General features: G+C 43.4%; 2 protein-coding genes across 3 annotated transcripts in view; one reads left to right on the forward strand and one right to left on the reverse strand.

Moving 5' to 3' along the window:
• Nucleotides 1-21,648, forward strand: part of slc25a26 (solute carrier family 25 member 26) — a 54,604-nt gene extending 32,956 nt beyond the window's left edge. Inside the window, exons 6-10 of one of the 2 annotated variants that reach the window (XM_032513021.1) lie at nucleotides 535-579; nucleotides 4,113-4,182; nucleotides 8,947-9,011; nucleotides 12,744-12,817; nucleotides 18,759-21,648. In XM_032513021.1, coding sequence (XP_032368912.1) covers nucleotides 535-579; nucleotides 4,113-4,182; nucleotides 8,947-9,011; nucleotides 12,744-12,817; nucleotides 18,759-18,855 — 351 coding nt within the window. In that variant the 3' untranslated portion in view covers nucleotides 18,856-21,648. The remainder of the gene's footprint in view (nucleotides 1-534; nucleotides 580-4,112; nucleotides 4,183-8,946; nucleotides 9,012-12,743; nucleotides 12,818-18,758) is intronic. The other variant, XM_032513022.1, reaches the window with a different exon arrangement.
• lrig1 (leucine-rich repeats and immunoglobulin-like domains 1) overlaps nucleotides 21,541-23,653 on the reverse strand; it is a 40,339-nt gene continuing 38,226 nt past the window's right edge. Inside the window, exon 18 of the mRNA XM_032513020.1 lies at nucleotides 21,541-23,591. Coding sequence (XP_032368911.1) covers nucleotides 23,389-23,591 — 203 coding nt within the window. The 3' untranslated portion in view covers nucleotides 21,541-23,388. The remainder of the gene's footprint in view (nucleotides 23,592-23,653) is intronic.

Here is a 23,653-nt window from a genome sequence, read left to right on the forward strand (position 1 = left end):
TCTCTCTTTGGTTTTTGTTTGTGTTCCCTCTCTTCTTCCTTTCCTGCTCTGCCATTTCTGCAGCGCAAGATGACAGGATACACATGTGGGTGCCTGTGTGCGTGCGTGCGTGCGTGCGGTCTGACTGTCGTTTGCCCCTTGCCTTGGCACTGCCATCTATTTCCTCCCGCTGTAACTTACTGCCTGAGCCGATTTACTGTAGTGTTTCCATTGGCAACACTCGTACCCCAACCCTCACTTTAGAGCCCTCCCTCTATTCCTCTTTCCAAGTTTCATCTATCTATCCATCTATCCAACCATCCATCTATCCATTCAAGACTGCCAGACCACAGGCCGTCTCATTCATTAATCATCAGCAGTGAGAAGGAACAAGGGAGCAGTCAGACGATAGAGAGGAAACAGACAAAGGTGGCAGGAATGACAAGTGCAGAAGATTGGAGTTTAAAAATGAAACCTCAACCTCCAGAAAAAGTAATAAAAAAAGTAATGCTGAGATAATCCTGATAATTAAAACTTTGTCTACTTGTTTTTCAGATCCCGTTCTCGCTGGTGCAGTTTCCACTTTGGGAATATTTAAAGGTATGTATCTGATCTTTCCATAAATGTTTGTCTAACTGACTTAATTATCCTTCTGTTTTATCCCCTCATCCTAAACACTATCATTTACAGTGATTATTCTCAGTTATAAATCCCTAGTAAACTTATAATAGTGTGATTACGCTTGGACACATTTACAGCGGGCTCACCCTCTGCATTCCCTAACCCCCTGTGGAAGGCGAAAATGGGACTTTATGCTCCGCTTTAATGGGTTGTCACGACTACCATCGAACTGGCCTTCAATTTATCACGAGAATATCCGGTTCAACGTATCTGTCTCTTTTTTTTTAGCTTTTTTTTTTTCATCTCTCTTCCTCTCTATATCTTTTTCTCTCCCTTCTCTCTGGTTGCCCTTTCTCTCTTTTCATTGTGTGGCCCTGAACACATAAAAAGCTGTTTCTCTTTGAGAAGACGGCGTTTTGGAGGAGTGACATCATGTCTCAAGGGCGCAAGAGGCGGACAGTCAAACATTCCATCAATGTTAGGAGCTAATGGCCAGCTAAGACGAACAATACACTTCACAGCTGTGTATGTGTATGTATGTGTGTGTGTCTGTGCATTTGCAAAAGTTAGATTTTGTCAGTCACAAGTGTCTCTTTGTCCTTCAGTCAAAGGCCCTCTCTCTCCAGGCCATCTGGACATGTCCGTTGGCGGAGAGCTGAACTACTGGAATCTGGACCTCTCCTCTCCTCTTTCTCCTTGTCCTCTTCTCCATCTATTGGCTCCCTACTCCCGGCCCTCCCTATATGTATCTTCTGTAATACATATATTAATATGGTGCTCTGAATAGCTAATGAGGCGTTTCCTCAATGGCATGGTTACAATGGCAGAGACTAGCTGACTAGTCAAGGAAGAAAAAGCAACTTCTTTCAACCAAACAGATTTTTACTGCCATTCTTTTTAGAGTGACCGCCAAGATGTTCAGAGGCTTTCACAATTAAGAATAACATGATTTAGTTTTTCACAAAAAGCTATAGGGTAGGAATTTGAGAGTGAGTACATGTGTGTGGCAAGATCTCCCATCTGCTTGGTGGGATAGTAATGTGCTGAGTTATGGCCTTTTTTCTTTTTATTTCACACCGAGCCAGCACAGCTGTAAGTGAGAGAATCAGAAAGAAGAAAAGGGAGAAACCCAACCAACTGCTAAAGGCCTGTTGGAAGAGGAGTAAGCATTAAGAGTGCATTAAGTTCAACTCGCCCTTGAATTTCTGGGATATCATGGAGAGGAAAATTCAAATTTAATTTAATTTGAATTAAATAAAATTGAATTAATTAAATTATACAAATTCGTTAGACTGGGTAAACCCCGCCCATTCTGCCGGCGATTTGATTTTGCCCTGCAGCTCAGTCTGGAAACCTGTATGTTTAAATTTTGCGGGAACCAATCACATACTGGCTTATCTACCCGGCGCGCTATTGGCAGGTTTAACACGATGACGATAGAGAAGCGACCAAGCAGCTTCTTGTTAACATTCAACTTAGTGGCGGGCACCGAACGCCACCAAAGGGCAGCGAACCCATTGATGACGTTGTCGCTTCTACGCCACTCGGATTGTTGGTCTCATTGGTTGAAGGACTTTCCACTTGCGTGCAGAGTCATATGAACTATGCCTGTTGGGCAGGCCTCTTGTGGAGAAAAGATACAGAGCACACTCCCCAGACCAACGCTCAATCTCAAATCTATTGAGCCTGGTCTGGTGATAGCCAGACTACAAATTCATCAGACAAGTCCCACAATAAGAAATGATTTTAAACATTGGTCACTACACATAGATTTATTTTTTTCACACCAGACTTCCTTATCCATGTGAATAACTCTCACTGTTCTTTCACACATTAATTACACAATGTTGTGGTTTTCACTTAGTTGTTTTTCCCAACAGCAACTGTAGAGTAAGAGCCCATTGGTTCTGACCTTTAAAAAACATTAGCAAAACAGGAGGGTGTAACCCTTTTAGGTTATGAGTGAACACCAAGAAATAGCCACAGAAAATTAAAGGAAATATGCGTCAAAGGCATGATGGGAACTTAAATTAAACCAATGAGATGCACTTACAAATGTTGCCTCCCTGCACATACGTGATGTACTGACATGCACGCAGACCTACCAACTCTTTCCTGTGGGAAGTCGTCCAGGTGCACACTCTGACCCTGACACGAGGGTTCAAAGGTCAAAAAGTTTGTTTTCCCAGGTTTACTACCTATTATTTATTCATGAACCAAAGAGGAAGGGATGGAGAGGCTCAGAGAGGGAGAGAGACAGAGAGGAATCCCCCAGCGCGAGGCCTTTGATGTGGAAAACAAAATCTCCTTTTTAATCTACCCTCTAATCGAATACACATGACATATCCTGAGCTTGTACACACACTCTGCCAGTTCTTCTCCTTTCTGTCTAACAACTCTTTGTATTTGCGTGTTTGTGTTTGCATGTGTTGTGCACACACATGTGGTATTTGTGATTTCCACATGTGTGTGAGATCGGAGGAGAATGAGATAACATGCAGTCGATTCAGCTTGCGGGGGGGGGGGGGGGGGGGGTGGATGGACAAAGAAAATATTAGTAATCGCTCCATGCTGTTCCTCAATTGCTCTCCCTGAGAAATAATCATACCTTGCAGAGCCCGAGGCAGCCCAGCTGTCCACATGGATTTTATACAACAACTAACCTTGCATAGTCAATCTCCTCATCGCTTTGCTGAAACTAGTCGGGGGAGAAAAAGAGACAAAGAGTTCATTCTCAAAAAAAACATCAGGTGGTTTAACTCAGTAGCCGGTTGCATTTGGGCAAGCAGTCCTGTGACATTTTCAGACACACAAAGGAGGTGTGGACAGCTAATTATTTAATTTGTTGCTACTTCTAGCTGCCGTTCTCCGGGAATACAATCTCAAGCATCATTACACTACTAAACATGCAAAACAGTATACTATGTATGAGGGAAAGAAGAAGTAAATGCCAGTTGCTCAGCTTACGAGTATGTAGTTGCAGTTTTGCCACTTTTTCTTTTTCTGTGGGGTGTCCAAATGGTCCCATTTGGACAGAACAGCCTGACCAGTGGCCCAAATGTAATTTAAGACCCTTGGTGTATACGACTCTACTAATTAAATATGTGTGTTTTAGTTCTTCAATACATACATGTTACCCAATGAAAGAATCTGTTGATATGTGCATGTGACGACCTACTGTACTTCAACATGATGGCATCTGGACAAAATGTGTAAAGGTGATTGAGTGGGAGCACTACAGCATATTCTCATGCCTCCTATCTTGTCCCATCCCAGTTCTTGGGAAACAAGTAGCATGACATCACTGGGGAGACGAGGCAACACAAAAATAGCCGGACAGCCTGGTTCCCAGCCTGGACCAGACCAAGGTTCACAATGTGTTTCCAATGTATCTGATCACTAACTACAATTCTCTCTCTCTTTGTTTCCCTCCCTCTTTCTCGCTTTTTCATCAACCTTCTCTATCGACAACACTCTCTTTCTCTCTCGACATTTCTCTCTCTTTCTCCCAGACTCTGTGGTCATGGAGGCAAGGTCACACGCTCTACTCTTGGCAGGCTGCAGTGTGCGGAGCTTTTGCAGGTGCAAGGGATTATTTGCTGCTTCGGGAAAGAAGCGAAGAGGGAGAAGGGGGGGGGGGGGGGTTGGAGGATGAATGATGGATGGATGGATGGATGGCTAATCAATAGGTGGAAGGCGGATGGATAGGTGGATAGCTGGCCAGGAGGGCAGGACAAGTTTACCCAAAGTCACATTTTTGTAAAGATTCCTCAAAGGTGAGCTTAGCTGGCAAATTGGATCCTCACCTGCACAGAAGATCAAAGCAGAAAAGACAATGAAGCAGAGAAGAATGGATGATGGGAAATGAAAACAGCCAATTCCAGCCTTTTTTTATTCACTGCTTAGTTGCAGTGCTAAATTAGAAAGGACTCAGCACAGTGATTCTGCATTGTTGTCTCAGAAAGGTTTTACTATTATAGTTCTCAAGCCCTTTAGCCAATAAAAAAAAATCATACCATAGCAGACTTTTATTGTTCTGTCTTAGCCAGGATGAATATCAGGGGAGAGACAGACAACGGAGGGAGGAAAGAGCAAGGATGAGAGGGGCCGATTCCCGGGCATGGGCCCCTGCAGCTGTGCGACCTCCTGAGCACTGGGGCCTGAAGTGGTTTAAGAGAGAGGGAGAGAGAAAAGCGCACGGAAGGAGTGAAAGAGGGGGAAGGGAAGTGGACAAAACAAGACAAACAGGAGAAAGGGAAAGACAACAAGTAGAGAGAAGTACGTCAGACTGTACAACATGATAATGCTAGAAAGGGCTGGAAGCTCGAGTCTAAGAGATTCAGTGATTGTCATTGTTTAACATGTTGAACTGGACCAAAGGTCTCACAAACCAAAGACAAAGGTCCAAGCCAAGTGTCACTCTTATCAAGGATAAGGACAATGTTTTATGATTACAAATCCATGAAAACTTTTATTGATAATGAATTTAGTTTGGACAGTTTACAAGAAGGTCCGGAAGTGCTTGTTCTTTTTAAGAAAGAGAAAGAAAGAAAACACTTGCTACATTTAATGTACTGTACAGTATCAGTGTAACAAGAGATAATAATATAAATCCAGGGACATGTAGGAACAGAGAATGTAGGCCTACCTGCAGTATTGTAGCTCTAAATTAAAAAATGTGTCCCTAATCTACAGTCCCTGACAAAAGTCTTGTCGCTTGTGTACAAATTGATCTGAAGTGCCGCTGAAATAAATTTCTAATCAAGATTTATTTACAAGAAATGGCTCATTTTAATCCCAACAGCTTTTATAATAATGTTTCAGTGCAAAACGAAACTTTCAAAAAGTATTCTAATATTCACAGCTTGGTAAAGCCCATTGAGTCAATTTTTGCAAAGACATAAGTGTTGTCGCCATGACATATGAGCTTCACCTGTGACTAATAAGGGATTGATCAGGTCTCAGGTGTGTATAAAAACAACCCCAGTACACTAGACCTTCACATCAACTGCAACTAGACATCTGCAAACATGCCTAAGATTCACCCTGAGACTAAAGTTTTGATTATCAAGAGGCTGAAGACCAGATCCACTGCTGATGTGGCAGACACCTACAATGTGTCTCAGCGTCAAGTACAGAGGATAAAAAAAACATTTGAAGACACTGGAGACGTTTTTGACAAGCCCAGGTCAGCCAGACCCCGCAAGACAACTGCTCGAGAGGACCGTTTGTTGGCTCGAAAATCCAAGGCCAGCCCATTTTCCACTGCAGCAGAGCTCCACCAGACCTGGTCCCCTGAAGTCCCTGTGTCAACCAGAACGGTTTGTCGGATTCTGTCTCGAAATGGCCTCCATGGTCAAATCAGTGCCCAGAAGCCAGCACTAAACAAAAGACAATTGAAAAACCGTGTGGCATTTGCCAAGGCCCACAGCCTGCTAAAAGGATGGACGCTGGAGAAGTGGAAGAAAGTGGATTTCTCAGATGAATCTTCTGTTGAATTACACCACAGTTGCCGCAAGTATTGCAGGAGACCTACTGGAGCCCGCATGGATCCAAGATTCACCCAGAAAACAGTGAAGTTTGGTGGCGGAAAAATCATGGTCTGGGGTAACATCCAGTATGGGGGTGTGCGAGAGATCTGCAGGTGGAAGGCAACATCAATAGTCTCAAATACCAAGAAATCTTAGCTACCTCTTATATTCCCAACCATAAAAGAGGCCAAATTCTCCAGCAGGATGGTGCTCCATCGCATACTTCCATCTCCACTTCAAAGTTCCTCAAGGCGAGAAGATCAGATGCTCCAGGATTGGCCGGCCCAGTCACCAGACATGAACATCATTGAGCATATGTGGGGTAAGATGAAAGAGGAAGCATGGAAGACCAAACCAAAGAATATTGATGAACTCTGGGAGGCATGCAAGACTGCTTTCCTAGCTATTCCTGATGACTTCATCAATACATTGTATGAATCCTTGCCAAACCGCATGGGTGCAGTCCTTCAAGCTCATGGAAGTCATACAAGATATTCAATTTGGATCTCACAGCACCGCTATTTAATTTGCTGACATATTTTAGTATTTGCAGTAAATTTGTTCAATGTCTGTATAGGCGACAAAACTTTTGTCTTGCCAAAATTTGACCTTTCTGTCTTGTTTAAATGATAAATCTTGTTCCAGTGAAACTAATTTATTTCAGTGCATTGAACATCATTTGGGAGGGTTTTTAGCTTTTCATATAAGCTATTTCTTTCCAATTGATTAATTAAAAGTCAGGTTAATAGCAGGTGTTTCTACAAAATAGATAAGCGACAAGACTTTTGTCAGGGACTGTATCTTTCCACTCAGTCTTTACCTTTTTTTGCTATGAAAAGGCAGAACCACAATCAAAATACATATTTTTTTTGTAGTTCAAATAAGTACATTAATATTTTCAGAAGAACAGTTCCACAGACCGGTCCGTGGAGCTGTTGTTGGACGACTTCAGTCAATAACTCTTACAACACTGGAACACGCCAGACAGGACATGGTGGAGGGGTGATGGAGACATGAAGATGGAGGTGAAGGAGAGTAGAAGGGATGAGGAAACAGCACCCCAAGGAGCTGAGATGTGGCCCTACGCCCCCCCACATGGACTCATTCCACGGGAGAAAGAAGGAAAGAAATGAGAATAAAATAGGGGAAAAAGGGGAAAAAGGAGATGGTAGATGTGGATGAGTGGGTGGGAGACTAAGACATGCATAGGAAAAAAGGAATAGAGTATGTTAATTTCAGTAGAAACCTAAAAACACCATTTGACTTGTCAAAAAAAGGGTATTTATTCTCACATTACATGGGTTGGAGCTTTTGTAAAGCGAGTGAAATTTAAACTCTTAATGATAATGCAATAACTTTAAATAATATATACATTTATATTCAGATTTGTAGTATTAAAGTATTCAGCTTAAAACAATCAGCTTACGTATGCAGTATAATGACGGATTTGTTAATTGGGATATATAGGGAAAATTACAGAAATATGTAATTAGAAGGATAAATGGCAATCTGAGGAGAGAAGGAAAAAAGGGCAAGGGGCTAGTGGGGTAAGGTGGGAGTAATGGGGGAGGGGTGGGGTTAGGTTCAGGGTAGGAATCAAGTTCACGTCCCTCTGCGAGAGAGCTACTGTCCAAGAGGGATCCTCAAGTTTCAGTCACTTCCCCTTACAACGCGCTTCACACTCTCTCTTTCACTCAGACATACTCTGCTTGACACTGGAAATGCTCACACGGGCGCCTTTAATCATCCCAAATATCTCCACTAATACCCTGCATTGACTTACGACAGACTTGACCCCGTTTAAACTGCCTACAAAAAACAGCCTGGCCCGAGCTGAGATTACATCACCGTCTGATTTGCGTCCAACCTCCATCACATTACATGGTTCTTCCAACCAAATTTAGATCTTTCAATTCAGCGCTGCTCTGTGTGTGTAAGATTTGTTGGGAAAATGCATCCCTTTACGGCTCAATATTACAAAACAGCCTACAGTACAGGCTCTTTTTTTTATCCTTGCTGAAGTTTGACTTGTGTCCACCCAAATAGGGAAAAAATAACTTAAATCCTTAAATCTTTTCATGAGCCAGCATTAACTAGTAAAAAGTAATGGTGTGTTACGCCACACTGTTCTAAATGCTTTCCTGTACCCTCAGCTCATTTACAGTCACATTGCTCCTTGGTGGCCCATATGGACATGTTTACTGAGAGCAGTTGCTATGTTTGTGGCGGAGTGACACACACACACACACACACACACACACACACACACACACAGTTTCTCACTTAGACACAAATTGCAGCTCAGTGCGGACACCTCTGGATCACGCCGCCCATCCAGCTTCCAACTTGGAAGAAAAGAAGGGAAGTTGGGGTGTAACTTCTCTATAAAACTGTGTGTGTGTGTGTGTTGTGTGTGTGTGTCCAAATGTGTCTTTTTTCATGCTTGTGTGTACAGCTGGGTGTGTGTGTCTGTGCTTGAGTGTGTTGGAAAAGGGAGTTTTTGTGTGTAGCTCAGTGGAAGGTGTGGCTTGGATGGGGCAGTAGGAGGGGGGCAGTGGGAATAGAAGTGTGTCTGGTTTTTGTGGTCTAATAACAGGGAAGGTCTCGGATGGGGATTATTATCATTTTTATGAACTTAATGTAGCGGAGGGCCAAGAGTTCCATTATTTACTGTTGAATTAATATGTTACTGTATCTGTGGTTAAGTAATTGGACTTTTTATGGGTATTATTTTCAATATTTAAAGACTCTTCTGAGAGCAGAGAGAGGGCCTTTTATGTTTGCACTTTGCTAAATGTGTGTGTGACTTTTGTAGGTGCTGTAGCTGCATTTGTTACCACTCCTCTGGATGTGGCGAAGACCAGAATCATGCTTGCAAAGGTATACACACACACACACACACACACACACACACACACACACACACACACACACACACACACACACACACACCAGAGCGCACCACCTCCTCTGGCAGCGACTTTTAAACACTGCTGTCAGGTGATGCCTTGCAGGCAGAGAGCTGAGCAGACCTGCACCCTGAGCACATTTCAACAGCGTCCGTACACTGGACAGAGCAGACCGAGGTAGCACCGGGACAGTAGTGAGACATACACACATATATCATCTGATCTGGACTATGGACAGTGTCGGGAAGACATGTTTGGGTGCATGGTTAGTGTTAGAGAGAGAACTTGTTGCTGCTCCAAAGGAATTTCCATCTCAAGGCTGCTTGTCACTGAGAAGTGAACCAGAAGCCAGTGTCCCTCCTGTTAACTCTTCCACTAGCCCCTTTCAAACAGCCCCCCCCTTTCTCTCCTCTCTCTCTCTCTCTCTCTCTCTCTCTCTCTCTCTCTCTCTCGCTCTTTCTGTCTGTGTGTGTGTGTGTGTGTGTGTGTGTGTGGTGTCCCTCCTCATCCTCCCTCTCTCCACCTCCTCTTTTCACTTCTGGCTCACTCTTACTGTATGTCTGGCTTCCCTCACTATGTCCTGTGTGTGTCTGTGTGTGTGAGAAGGGTAGTGAGATCAGAGTTACTCCCATCACCCCCCCACAATCTCTCTCTCTCTCTCACACACACACACACACACACACACACACACACACACACACACACACACACACACACACACACACCACACACACACCACACACACACAACACCACCACACACACACAACAATACACACACACACACACACACACACACACACACGCACTGTTCTAGGAGAAGACACAGTGTTCCATTCCTCACCTCCCCCCCATCCTAACTAATGAGATACTGGAATTAACAAAACACTCAGACAGTCTTGATCTCTTGCGAGAAGCCGTTGGCTGTAGGTGGAACAGCCCGGTACAGGCTTCCTGTAAACATTATTTGAAATGCAGCTGCTGTAATTTACCACCAGCAAAGGACTTGGCCTGAGCTGCAAGGCTCGGTTATAGCTTTATAAGGCCAGGTTTTTGATTCACTTAAGGCACCACAGGTAAGCTGGAAGAAAAACTGGATTGGAACTTAATGGCCTCTACTTTGATGGTGGAAGGACAGCTGATAACACCCCAGCACTATGTATTTACTAGGTTTTCAGAAAAATAAAAACCAGGAGGATGCACTTACACATTTCAAACTTTTACTGCCAAACCTGTAGTTTCTGTTTTTAAAATCCAGTGCATTTTCCTATTTCATTCTGGGAAATACGTTAGTAGTTTGTAATTACAATAGTTTGTAAGGATGTTTTTTATTTTATTAATTTAATTATCTTCAGTCCTGCATGTTAGCTTTTTTTAAACCTAACATTATATTAAATAGACATAACAAAACATCGGCAACATTAAACATGCCTTGTTTTCTCTTTTGTTGTGAACAAAAGCAGCATGCCATATTTGGTTGTCATGTTCATTTTTCATGTTGAAAAGTATTACAGGGGAAACAATGGGAATCTGTAAATCCATGAAAGCTGTGAAAACGTCCTTATTTGACACGGCTGGTATAACAATTAGGGCAGCAACAAACTTGTTTTTTTCATTTTTGATCTGTTGATAAATTTCTTCATTAAAGATTGATCTTAAATGTCACAAAATAGTGAAACACAACCATCACAATTTCCTAAAGCCCAAGGTGACATTTTCAAAAACGTATTGAGTTTACTACCATGTATGACAAAAAAATCTGCAAATCCTCACCACTGAGAAGCTGAATCCAGCATATCTTTGGCTTTTGTTGTTGAAAAGTAGAGGAAATGATTAATTAAATGATTAACAAAACAACTAATTGTTTCAGCTCTAATACAAAGGTTCTAAAAAATAAAATTTGAAAGTGTGCTCTGTGTAAGTTATGAGGCCCAAAAGATATTAAAGCAGCATATTGCATCTAAAAATTAACTTATGCAAGTTAAAATTTCCATTCCAGCTGTAGTGGTAACGTAGGGTAACGTCTTTTTTTTTTAAATTTTTTTTTTAACCCTTGTCATACTTAAGTTTAGTTTAGTTCTCCAAAATCCCACAGCAGCAAAGGATGACAAGTCCAGGCAGGAGAGTGAAACCAAGACAGAGAGAGAGGGCTGGTGTTGATGGGTATCGACGGTTTGGATTGGACGAAGGGGAGGAAATGTGGGTGTTGGAACTTGTCACATCAGTTTCCGTCCCACAGCAGCGGAGGAGAAGGTTCTTTCTTTTCTATGGCCGTCAGAATGAAAGAGTGGTGTTGTACAGGCAGTCTGGCGCAGACAAGGCCAATACAGGCAGTTGTCCAGGACACAGCTGGACATTTATATCCCCTCCAGGGCAGGACCTGCACCGCCATGGCTGCAGCACTGGCAACATGCCTGGCACACCACGCTGCTGCTGCTGCACGCCTCCTACGCTGCTACTGTACAACACGGCTCTATTCCCCGAGCTGGCATGTTTCCTGCCAGTGGACCACACTGCTACCATCAATGTCATGTTCGTTACCCTCCACTGCAACCAACTGTGGCAAACACAGGAGCCAATGTCCGGTTGGTATGGTCTAACACCCTGTTGAACAGTCATCACTGTCATTCATTTTGTCGCATGAATAAATGTAGATGTTGGAGAACGTGGAGAAGGTTAGCATGGAGCCCATTTTCTTTACTACTCCCTCAAGAATGTAAGAAACTTAGATAACAAAGCAGCAAGCCAACATAAGCTGTGTGTGTGTGTGTGTGTGTGTGTGTGTGTGTGGTGTGTGTGTGTGTGTGTGTTGTGTGTGTGTGTGGTGTGTGTGTGTGGTGTGTGTGTGTGTGTGTGTGTGTGTGTGTGTGTTGTGTGTGTGTGTGTGTGTGTGTGTGTGTGTGTGTGTGTGTGTGTTGGACACCCTTTCCCTCCTTCCACCATTCCACAGCGGTAAAGGAAAAGAAAACTTGTCAGAAGAGAGGAGAGTCATTTCTCAGCCACCTGACTCCAAACATAAGGAATAGGGGTGTTTTTTTTCCTTCTTCACATGAATGAAACGTGGGAATCTTCCTCTGGTTCCAGCAGATCTGGGTGTCACAATTTACAACATAGCCACAAACTGTTTCCTGCATGCTCAGTGAGCTGTAGCTTTGATTGGCGTTCTCCAATGTACACACAATCGGCTATCTCCTCTCCTCTCCTCTCCTCTCCTCTCCTCTCCTCTCCTCTCATCTCCTCCACTGCCGCTTTCTGTTTCTCTCTCTTCTGGCCTGCCACCACCCAACCTCACTTGACCCCAACTGGCCCTATCCTGCAGCTCTCATACCCCTCTGGCGCTCCACAGTGATGGATTAAAAACACTCTGGCCGGTTAAGCTGTATTGTGTAAATAAAAGTTCCAGACCGACAGACCTGGAGGGAGACGTGGAGAACTTGTTGAGTGTGGTTTTTGGGTGGGCAAATGGCTGGGTGTGTTGCCGAGCAGGTGCCCGGGTGGGTGCTGGAGGTGTCACCTTCGCTGACACAGCTGTCCATGAGGAAAAACGAAGGGAAAGGAAGAATAAAAAGAGGGAGGGGGAGTTGAGGGAAGCCCAGCTGCGGAAGACTAAACAGGGTGTCTGCCAGAGGAGCAGGAAATGAAGGAGACAATTCATCCGTCATCACACCTCTATTTCCTCTCTCTATCCCTCTCTCGCTCTCCAGGCCGGGTCGACCACAGCAAACGGCAACATCCCGCTGGTACTCTATGATGTGTGGAAGAGCCGAGGCCTTTCAGGGTGAGTGTGTGTGTCTCAATGTTAGAGAAATGTTCAATGGCTATAGTATAGTATTTTTTTTAAACTGAATAGCCTCTCTACGCAAACCGTTTTTATCCCAGCCCATTTAAAAAAACTTTTATTTTACATGATTTGATTTAACTCACCCTGATCCCTCATGTAATCAAGTTGGATGATAGAGTCACTACTCTGGGGGACGTGAATTTACAGCTGGGCTGAAAAATTAGATGTATAAAAGCTTTTCCTGCCCACTTGATGTACCGTCCTATTGATTAAGGTGTTACAGGGGCCAAGTGGAGGGGTTTATTTGAGTGTTTTGATGTGTTTATGATGCGTATCGCACAAAAGGCCAAGTCTAATGGGGCCACAGAGGGCTGCCAGCACTAAAACAAACCCTCAGCTGCGGTGAATAATAGGCCCGCTTGTGTACAAGCCGCCATCATTTAGATAGGATGCACCTCTGCTTATAGCATATTTGGTTTGGGACTTGGCCAACCACCAGTTGGACATCTCTCTCCCTCTCTCTGTCTCACAAACACTTGTGAACACAAACCCCAGTGTTATTGTTTGTGTATGCTGCAGGGCTGGAATCTAATCAAAGACAAATTACATTTCAGCTTTGTGTTTAAAATGAGCCAAGGGTGATTCCCTACAAACGTCTTTCAGGCATCAGTAATAAACCAGCCTTCAATTTTAATAAAGATCATGTGCGAGACTACCGCACAATCTCAATGAGGTGAACGTCAGCAGGCCCTTATGGAAAAGCCTAAATCCCACTCTCCCAGCTGCAACAGTAACCAAGTGGTAATGTACAGGGGAGCTGTTCGATGCCAGTCCCCCACCTCTGCACCTCACAGTAACCTTTGAAGTGTTTCTGTCTCCATCCTTCTCTATCTCCTCACTCGATCCTCTGGGGCCAGCTGTAAAACTCACTCATATTGTGCAGCCCAGAGATCATGCATCGTAAGCTCTACAACATGACAACGTCCTGAACAATTCTCTTCTCCTCTGATATTGATGTAACCAGAGAAGGTGGAGAACGAGAAGAAAGAGAGCAACCAAGAGAATGAGTGGAGAGAATGAAATGCAGAGACAAAGGAGTGTGTAGAATGTAAAAGGGGGGCTGTTGCTCCGCAGGGCCAGAGGCCTGGTGGTTGCGCTGGTGCATGCCTGATACAAATTGCTGGGGCTTTAAAGCTGTAATTATGGTAATAGGCCCAATTGCAGTGTAGTGAAGCTCTAAAGTGCTTCCATGTGTACGCCGTGCCCCAGAGACCCCGGGTTAGCAGAGAGCAATGGAGCTCACACCAGCCTCCCCCAGTAACCCCACTGCACCAGAAATTATGTCAAAACAAAGACTAATAAGCAACATATCCTCCAGGCTGTGTCTGCTTTGTGCTTCATGTAAACCAAAATGGAGGAAAAGTAAACAAATGACATTGTATGTACCGCACACACACAACAAAGCAGAGGCTCTGGAATATTGCGCTTACTTTTATGGCATGAGGAGTCTTTGTTTATTCACAATAAGAAATTACGTCGAGCAAATTGAGCACTTTGGACAGGGGAAAATTTAGAGAAATACCAGACTTATAAAGGTGTGTTGCTGGCAAATATGTGCATTGTGGCCGTTTCTTCACAAACAACCCCAATCGGACAGATACAGTCTGTATCCTTCACTGTGTGTGGTGTTTGGACTGAGACATTTGAGTTTTTAGGGAAAGTGCTGTAACATCTGTGTTTTTGACTTGACTTTTAATTATCCACCGTTTGTCCCAGAAAATAAAGTAGACCCACCCCCTACTGAAGCTGTGTGTAAAACGAGTCTCATCAGTTTGATGACCAAACAGGTTAGAACTGGTCTCTTTCTTTGGAATTGATCCTATGAAAAATGTATCATGACCTCAGCATTGTTCCTGCTCTTATACAAGGGCCATTTGCTCCAACGTACATTTGACGATGTCCACCCTTCTCTTTTTCAAGAGCACCAGCATTTTTCTAAACTGCAGCCAAGATATTTTGTTTAAGGTTCAACACTGTTTCTTTTTGCACTCTCCTTTCATGCCTTAAAAACTATATTTAGTCTTATTCCTCAGGAGAGATGATTGGCCGACAATAGGTGGATGACATCTCTCAGTGGATGGCCAGGCTGTGATGTCCGAGTGAGTCAGGGCACCCGGGGGGGAGCTGAGGGGAATATTTGAGCTTTGAGTCCACAGGTGGGCCTGATCCCAGACAGGAAATGTAACAGTAGTCAAGAGCAAGATCGTTGAGTTCAAAATTAGTTTGTTCCTCACACTGGTGGGCCACATGAGAAGATTAAGTGGAATATGTCAGGACTTGTTGTGTCTACTGGGTCGTTTTGCTGTCCAGCTGCTGAGTGTACAAATTATTTTGTCTCTTTGCTTTTGTTTCTTTTTGTCATTGGATTTTTGATTAGCTTCGGATATGTAATATTATTTTGCTTGGTACTTTCCTCCAGTCGGCCTGTGGCTTATGTTTCAGCAGATGGTGATGGAACGCTGCGTTAAGATGGAAAGAGCATCCTGAAGGGCATGACCACGACCTCTGACTAATGTCTCCGCATTCATTTGGAGCCTTTACACCAGTCTGTGCTCACACATACACAATTGGGAATCTCTCTCTCACACATACACACGCTAACCGTTGGCCGTGTATTTTAAAAAACACCCGATCCGGGCTGGGGCATTCTGAAACGTGGAGTTGTGCAAATAGTTGGGCTGGCTGTGAGATCCCTGACATGCTTGGCACCTTGTACAGCTTTGCCGTTCACAAAAGGGAAGCAGTAAGTCTGTCTGCGACCCAAATCTTGAATGTACAGTGAAAGTTACTTAAATGTGCTCTAAGCGATTAGTGCGCGGAAGAACGGAAGGGAGGGAGAGGAGACGTGATGAGGAGGAGGGAGGGGCAAGCTAGCCTTGTTTTGTTTGAACATTAGAAAATAGAGCACCTTAAAGTGTCAAAACCTAAACTCAAGGTCTACTTACTAGCTGTTTTTCTGGAGCAATGTTATTGTCTTTCTTGATTGTCAAAAGAAAATGAAATGCATCATCGCAAAAGATCATGCGTTTCATGCTTTGAAGCCAAGATCAATCCAAGATTCCCAAATGTGATTTTTTTGCAAGTTAAGAAAATAAAAAAAATGTCATTATCCATAATCCTGGAATGCATGTTCTATCATGAGTGATACTCATTATTACTCCAGGGACTTATTGTTGCACTTCCACACACGTTGGAAACTCGAGAATGACAGATTAGGATGCTTCAAATTGAAGCAGCAGAGGCCAAGATATCTTGACTTTTAGTCCATAGCGTTGATTAAACTCCAGTAACCCAGGATCCTACATTTCCCATAGTGCAGCTCAATTGTTTTACATAGTAGAAGTAGCCAACTGCATTGCTTTGGTCCGTTTTGCTCCACAAGTGGAATTATCTCTTTACACAACAAATAATAAAGGCAGTATAAAGAAACTAACATATACAGTATGTAATTAAAGTAATGATGGCTAAATTCCATGTATCTGTTTCAGTTTCAGGGTCCTTGTATTTGTGCATGAAGCTTCTTTACAATATTTGCTCAAACTCAGCTGATGGAAGCAAAACAGATTTTTGTGATATTTCAAAAGTTTTTCAAAAATTAAATGGACAGAAACACAAGTGCTAACACACGCACACACACGCTAATGATGAATGCAGGCAGACATTTTGCGTGTGTAGACGTTTCTCCTCACACACACACGCACAGGCACGCAGCCACAAACACACAATCCTCTTCATCCATTACATCTGGCTCGGATGGGGCCCAACCATGTGAGCGTGGGGGCGTATTGGCAGACGGAAGGTGTTGGTAGGCAAATACACGGGGAGGGAGGGACAGGCAGACAGAAACAGGGAAAATAAAGAAGAGAGAGACACGAGAAGGCAGACGCACAGACGGTACGAAGTGAGCATGTGTCTGAGAAGTGGATGACGCAGCAAGAAAAGGAGATGGAGGAGAAATCCCCAATCAACCGAGCCAGCTGAGGGGGCCGTCGCTGGACAGAGAGAGAGAGAGAGAGAGAGAGAGAGAGAGAGAGAGAGAGAGGGCGAGAGAGAGAGATGGATGGGCAGCAGAGGGACATGTGTGGATATCATCCAGCCATCAGTCATGCACAAGAGAGAGTAGGAAGGGATGGATAAGAGCTCCAGGGAGACCTCAGGGTGGGGGCTTGAAGCCTAATCCCAAAAACAGCTGTGTAGCTGGGAGGGTGGGAGAGCGGGATGGTTCTTCGGAGACTGGTGCTCTTTCATGGCTCATCACATCGTTTGACCCCCCCGCAACGTCAACAGCTTCTTCTTGGGCATCGGTCGCTGTAACTAAGCCCCTCTCGCTCTCTGTAAAGTGGCTCCACCAACAAGGCCGTAAGCACAGGGTCCCTCTCCCATAGGCCCTCCGACCCTCCCATAGGCCCTCCGACTCTCCCATAGGCCCTCTGACCCTCCCATAGGCGGCGTAAATCACTCACAGATACTGTCGGTCAGTGGAGGTTCAGGTGCGTGCATGTGGCAAACCTAATACGTTCCAAACATTTTATGCAAAATGTAATACTTATATTGTACAGAAAACAAATATTTGTCAGCATAGACACATTTGTCTGAATGGCTTTTGCTTAGTAAGGGCCTTGACAAACTAGTTCACACTAGTCATAAATTAAGCTACAAACCACAAGAGGCTATGCTTTCTATACGGAGTAAACACAGTTTGTTATTCTTAAATCACTAATAAACTTTAGGGCCCTATCTTGCACCCGGCGCAGCGCGGCGCAAAGCCCACCACAAGTGTCTTTGAGATTTTAAGACCGTCCAGCACCCACGTCGTTTAAATTACAAATGCACCCATGGGTGTGCTGGTCTTACAGGGAGATGTTTTTACTTTTAAAGGAATGTGAGATGACACTGATTGGTTTATAGCATGTTACGCACAAAAACACACATATAAATGAATGAGGACACTAGGTGCAACCCTTTTGAACCGTGCGTCTGCCGCACGGACCCTTTTACCGCTGTCAAACGTGGATTTGGACACACCCTAAACGCACCTGCGCCAGGCGCTGCACGCCGTGCGCTTAGATCGTTAAAATAGGGCCCTTAGTTTCAGAATACATTGTTATTGTTTCTCCCATCTAAATAGTGTATAAACAGTGAAATGATTAAAAAAAACATTAAATAGATAATGTGATTTGACCAAAACTGTAAAATTATGACTCAACATTTATCACTCTGAATATATATCATTCAACATATGCGTTGGTCAGTGTGTAAATTATAAGTCAAATAAAAATATACAAGTAAAACACCACTCTACTGTATAGCAATAACATCACTTTATTATAGATATAGATTTTTTCATACCTGATGTCGTCATATCATTTCATCCAGTGATAACCAGCATAAGCCTGTATTTCACTAGTCCCTGTTCTTTATTAATGTATTTAATTTCTAATGATTGAAATAAATTGAAATCATCCCAAAAAATTGAGATTTGATTTCCCATATGTGCGTGTGTGTGTGTGTGTGTGTGTGTGTGTAGGTGTGTGTTGTCTACAGCTGTAGACCATAGTACACAGCGATTGTTTTTTTTTTAAATTTAAACTTGCACAGTTCAACTTTAAAACCTCCCATTTATGATTTTAGAAATGTTCTAAAGTTTGCAAACCAAAGGCTCAGGGATCAATGAAGACTAAAATAAAGCAGGTGAAAGGAAAGTGTTCAGATGCACCACGGTACTGTCCTTGGTTGTAGTATGGGAGGACCGACTAACCAAACTGTGATGATCAGAAGTAATTCAGCAAAAAATGAAGTATCTATTAGATGCTGATTTGCTTGAATTTGTATTTCAGAATTTATAGCATGTATTGCTCTATCTCTTCATTTTCTGCAGTCTGTTTGCGGGCAGCATACCGAGGATAACCTTCATCAGTGTGGGTGGTTTCATCTTCCTGGGAGCCTACGAGAAGGTCCGCCGCTCTTTGCTGTAGCGGCTCGTCCTCTGTGACTGCCCTGAGCCCTGAGCCCTGGTGGATTAGCAGCAGGGGGAGCATCTCTGGAAGTAGCTCCCTCGTCCCTTGGAGGCCCCCTGCGCCTCCATGCTGCTGGGCCCCGAGAAGCAAGGAACACCTCTTGCCCGTCCACTGGCCTGATTGCGTTACCTGGGGTGCTGCATTCCTGCTCATCAGTCCCCAGAGCTTCTGGAACAGCACCGGCGGTTTGGTGAAATGGAGCCACACCCTATCACACAAGGCTAGCAATGAAGCATCTTTACTCTTCTATGTGTGTGTGTGTGTGTGTGTGTGTGTGTGTGTGAGAGAGAATCAATGAGTTACGGATTAAAGATTGACGTCTTGGAGTTAAGGTTTGGTCATTTGTTCCCCTGTAGGCTGTCCGGTAAAGCTTCCACTACGTGGTTTCATGATCATTTTACTATTTGAGCCATATTTTTCTCTCTGCTGAGCCAGGCCACCTGCATTAAAGACCCACCGGGGGAGAGACTCGGTAATATCTCACCATTGTTACATTCCCGCTGGAGCGCAACTGAACTCATCCACCTGCAAGAGCTTTCATTTTATACTTAAGATGCCTACAACAGTAGGCTTTAGTTTTATTAGGAGCATCAAGTGTCCTGCACTAGCTTTTGTATTTCAGTTAGGGCTATACTGTATGTTCCATGTTTTTATTGTGAAATATATTTTAAGTAGTTATTTAGCTTGATTGGATGGCTTCACAGTGGCGATATTGTCGAAGAGTCTGTAAGAAGTGACTTCTTAATCTCAAGCCTGTGAAAGTGCAGCTTTATCAAAGTTACAGGGCAATGGTGTTACGAAGAGCTTTATTACACAACGTTGTTGAATACTCAAACCTGATTGGTCAATTAGGGCATTCTAGGATCTGTTATCTGTTATAACAGCGACATACTATGGATCAAAGTCTGGAGGACCGTTTTTAAATCAATAAAACCATATTTAGTCAAGATTTTGTGTCAAATTATTAATTCCTTTAGGAAGTAGCCATGTAATTACGAAGATACTTATAGTAGATGTTCACTGCAAAGACTTATTTAATTATTTTCTTTAGTAGTAGTTAGATAAGAAGATTGATACCACTACTCTCACATCTCTATGGTAAATATGGAGCTACAGACAAAATCATCTTAGCTCAGCATAAAGAGTGTAAACGGGGAAACAGCTAGTCTGGCGCTGTCCAACTGTAACAAAATCCATCTACCAGCACCTCTAAAGCTCGTTATTTAACAGGCTGTGACTTTCTTGAGTCTTGTCATCAATGTAGAGACTTCAGGGTATATCTTATCCCGTCCAAAAAATAGACCAATACACAACCACCCATAAATAACTTTGATTTTAAAATAGTGTATGGATTAAACAAACAAGCTTTAACGTGTTCCTTAGTGAGTTGATTCAGAGGAGCCAGGGTAGCTGTTTCCCCTGCTTCAGTTTTTATGCTCAGCTTCCTTTGAGTGAAGGGTAGGCACTAAAAAGCACTGCTAATATGAGCTAGCATAAAAGAGGGGTCCGTTCACTCAATGGGCTTATTTTGCCACTTAGTCTCTTTGGTCTCTAGCCGTGCAGGTGGTTTGGATTTGCCAAGTTTCTGAGATATCTGCTGCTGAGGCCTGAAACCAAAATCATCTGCATGACTAGATCAAATGTAGATAAGTGTGATTTTTTTTTGTGATTTGTCTAAACAGACCATTTACATATCAGTAGTTATGATGATACAACATGAACTACATTTGTAATTTCAACTGGCCTTACACAGGAAATGATATGCTTCTGTGGGATTCATTTGATGGTTGATGTGTTAAAAGTACGCATTCTCCTGTATAGGCGCAGTAAAAAGATGCCTTATTCTGCACCAGCCAATTGTACAAGATGTTTTCCACTCTCCACTCATGTTCTGTTTTTTTTTTGGCAAAATAAGAGCGCCCATATATCCATGATAACTTATTACAATATCACCAACTCACTGCTTTATGCGTAATTGAAGGATTATTTAACAACATATGCAGGAGCAGTTAGCCATAGGAGCAGTGCTTTCCCATCTCCTATGTGGTGAATAAGCTCAGTGTCATTACAGTCAGTACGGAGGTAAACCTGAGGACTTGGTAAATCAGTAAGTCAGAAGATGGATAGCCTCACAGGTGCAAGTGTTTGTCATGCTGCTTGTCACTAGGCTGGAGGACAACAATGGTTGGCGTGTGATTGGTGGAGGCCACGGCCAGTAGCATGTCAATCAGCCGGTGACAAACGTCCATCTGGAATGCACATTCTGGCCAGCCACTGACCCTCAGTCAACCCAGACTCAATAGCAAATATTTTAAACAGCCCGCAGAAGGAAAAAATATGCCTGCTGTCTTTGGAGCTTCAGGGAGACCGCACACATTCCGTGTGGTGTGTGTGTGTGTGTGTGTGTGTGTGTGGTGTGTGTGTTTTTTGTGGTCCAGGCACATGTTACTTCACTGCTTTGAAGATCGAGGTCTCTGGATTTCATGTCTCGGGGAATGCTCTCTGAATTGATGGCTTCTCCATAACCGCTGTGACACGTGAGCAGAGACTACATGCTAACTCAGCTGTTTGTGATTCCATTGTCACTCCATTTGTTCTGTTTATACCGGAAAGAAAACACCTGCAATAATAGCAAAATGTGATTTTTTTATTAGACACTTCAATGCCATGTTAGACACTTTGCGGTTTTAGCTTTGACATTGGTACAACGTTGTCGAACGGTTTGTTTCAATAAATTACCCCATACATGAACTGCATCTCTCTCCCTCTTGTCCGTTTTACCTGCTACACTGGGATTAGTTTTCCAGCAGTGATCTTTGATTGGTCTTTCTGGTAATATCATCTCGGATAGGTGCTGTCAGGTGTAACCAGAGGAGTGTGTCCTCCAGTTTACCTTGATAAGGCCACTGGTAACACAACAGTTCAGACAAGGGCTTACTGGCCTGCAAACATTAGACAACGTGACTACTTTGACTGAATTCTGACCCAGTGTATCCAGGGATTGTGACAGTCCGGGGAGCGTCTGACTGCATTAATCCTCCAAGTTTGGTTAGAGCACATTTCACAAGCCTCCTGACCGTTCACAGCTTGAACCTTTAGTCACCTCAAACATTACTCCACTGTAGTGAATATGAGAAAGTTAGTGTTACACTGTGGTGACGTGACAGACGCAGAACACTGGCCGTTTAACGGTGGATGTTGAGGCACATTACAGCAGTAGCACTATAAAACATTCTCTCTGATTCTCCATCTTTCCCTAAATTCATAGCATAACAGTGGTATATTTAAGCAGTCAGCCAATTAAATGTCAGTGCTCGAGGGCACAGAGCTGTGACCAGGAACACATGGTAGGTGTCCATAACAGAGATCATCGCTGACTTTTTACAGCTTATAGAACAGATGTTATCCTATGTTAGTTTGACCACATTGGGTTGTGAACATGTGCCGACGTTTCTTGGAAAAATTAAGAAACTAATCCGAATCAGAGAAGAATATTTTCACCCCAACTACATCAGAGCAGCTTTGCAGTATGTAGTAGTACTATGCAACTTGTAGTATTGTGAAACAGGTGGAGGAGCCTTAATGGTACAGTACGTACTGTCGACGTTCCTGTGTCAAAATAAGTGGAATGTCTCCTCCCATGGAGGAGGTTGCTGCATTCCTATTGGCAGATATCATGTACACAAAATGCTTGTTTATGACGTAAATAAAAAAAGTGCTTTAACTGACCACAAATATCCTAGCTTGAACCATCCAGCGTACCAAAATAATTTACATCAAAGCTTCCTTCATATAATAATGAATGTGAACGGTGTGTCTGTAAGGCCATGGTTGGCACCATTTGTCAAAAAACATTCAAGTGCAATCAAGTGTTTGTTTTGTTTGCTATAAAGAGTGTACCAGAATCTCTCACAAAAAGTCGTTTGATATATGCTGAGTTTTCTTTGATCATGCATTAAGGCACCGCAGCTGAACGTTGGTAGAAGCTGAAAAAGGCTGTTTTTTTTAATAATAAAAAAAAAAATACCATCACTCCTTTCTTTGTCATGCACATAAATTCAAATACTCTTTTTGTAAAAGTTATATAATATATAATATAAGAAAACTCTTATGTACAGTCAAATGTCCAAAGGTATATTTCTCTTTTTTTCTCCCTGCACATACATATACTGTACAAGATTCCCTACATTTACATGCTTCAAATGCAAGTCACATTTTTTGGAGCTAGAATTTTTATTGGTCACCTCCCAAAGGAAGGTTTTTAACTATATACAGCTGATACGCTCAGATGGGACGCCACCCACACAAGCTCCACCTTCAAACTCCGGATGCCCCCTGCCTTTTCACATCCTGGTACTCCCTTTCAGTCCAGATCCAGGAGGCTCAGGATCAATCGCCTCGATATGAGGTAGCAGTTTATTTCCCAGTGCAAAAAAAATAAAAGTCCACTCAGCAACCGCGAGTCCACTTCTGGGCTGGCTGAAGCGCCTGCTAGTCGCTGGCTCTCCTTAGGGGGGCGCTCTCATTCTGAGAGGCTCTGAGGGTGTGTCCATTGGACAGCAGAGTCTGCCTGAGCTCAGTCTCACAGTCACTTTCTAGACGGCTGTTGCCTGTTACACCGGCCAGCTTCACCGGCTTGTGGAAGGAGTCCTCCTGTGATGGGGAGGCCACCAGTGTTTGTCCCCCTCTGCTCGCTGACAAACAAAGAAGAGAAGGTGGAGGAAGGAGAAACAGGCAGAGTCAGTGACGCGGCATG

Source organism: Etheostoma spectabile, chromosome 4 (genome assembly GCF_008692095.1).
Source record: "Etheostoma spectabile isolate EspeVRDwgs_2016 chromosome 4, UIUC_Espe_1.0, whole genome shotgun sequence".
Lineage (NCBI taxonomy): Eukaryota > Metazoa > Chordata > Actinopteri > Perciformes > Percidae > Etheostoma > Etheostoma spectabile.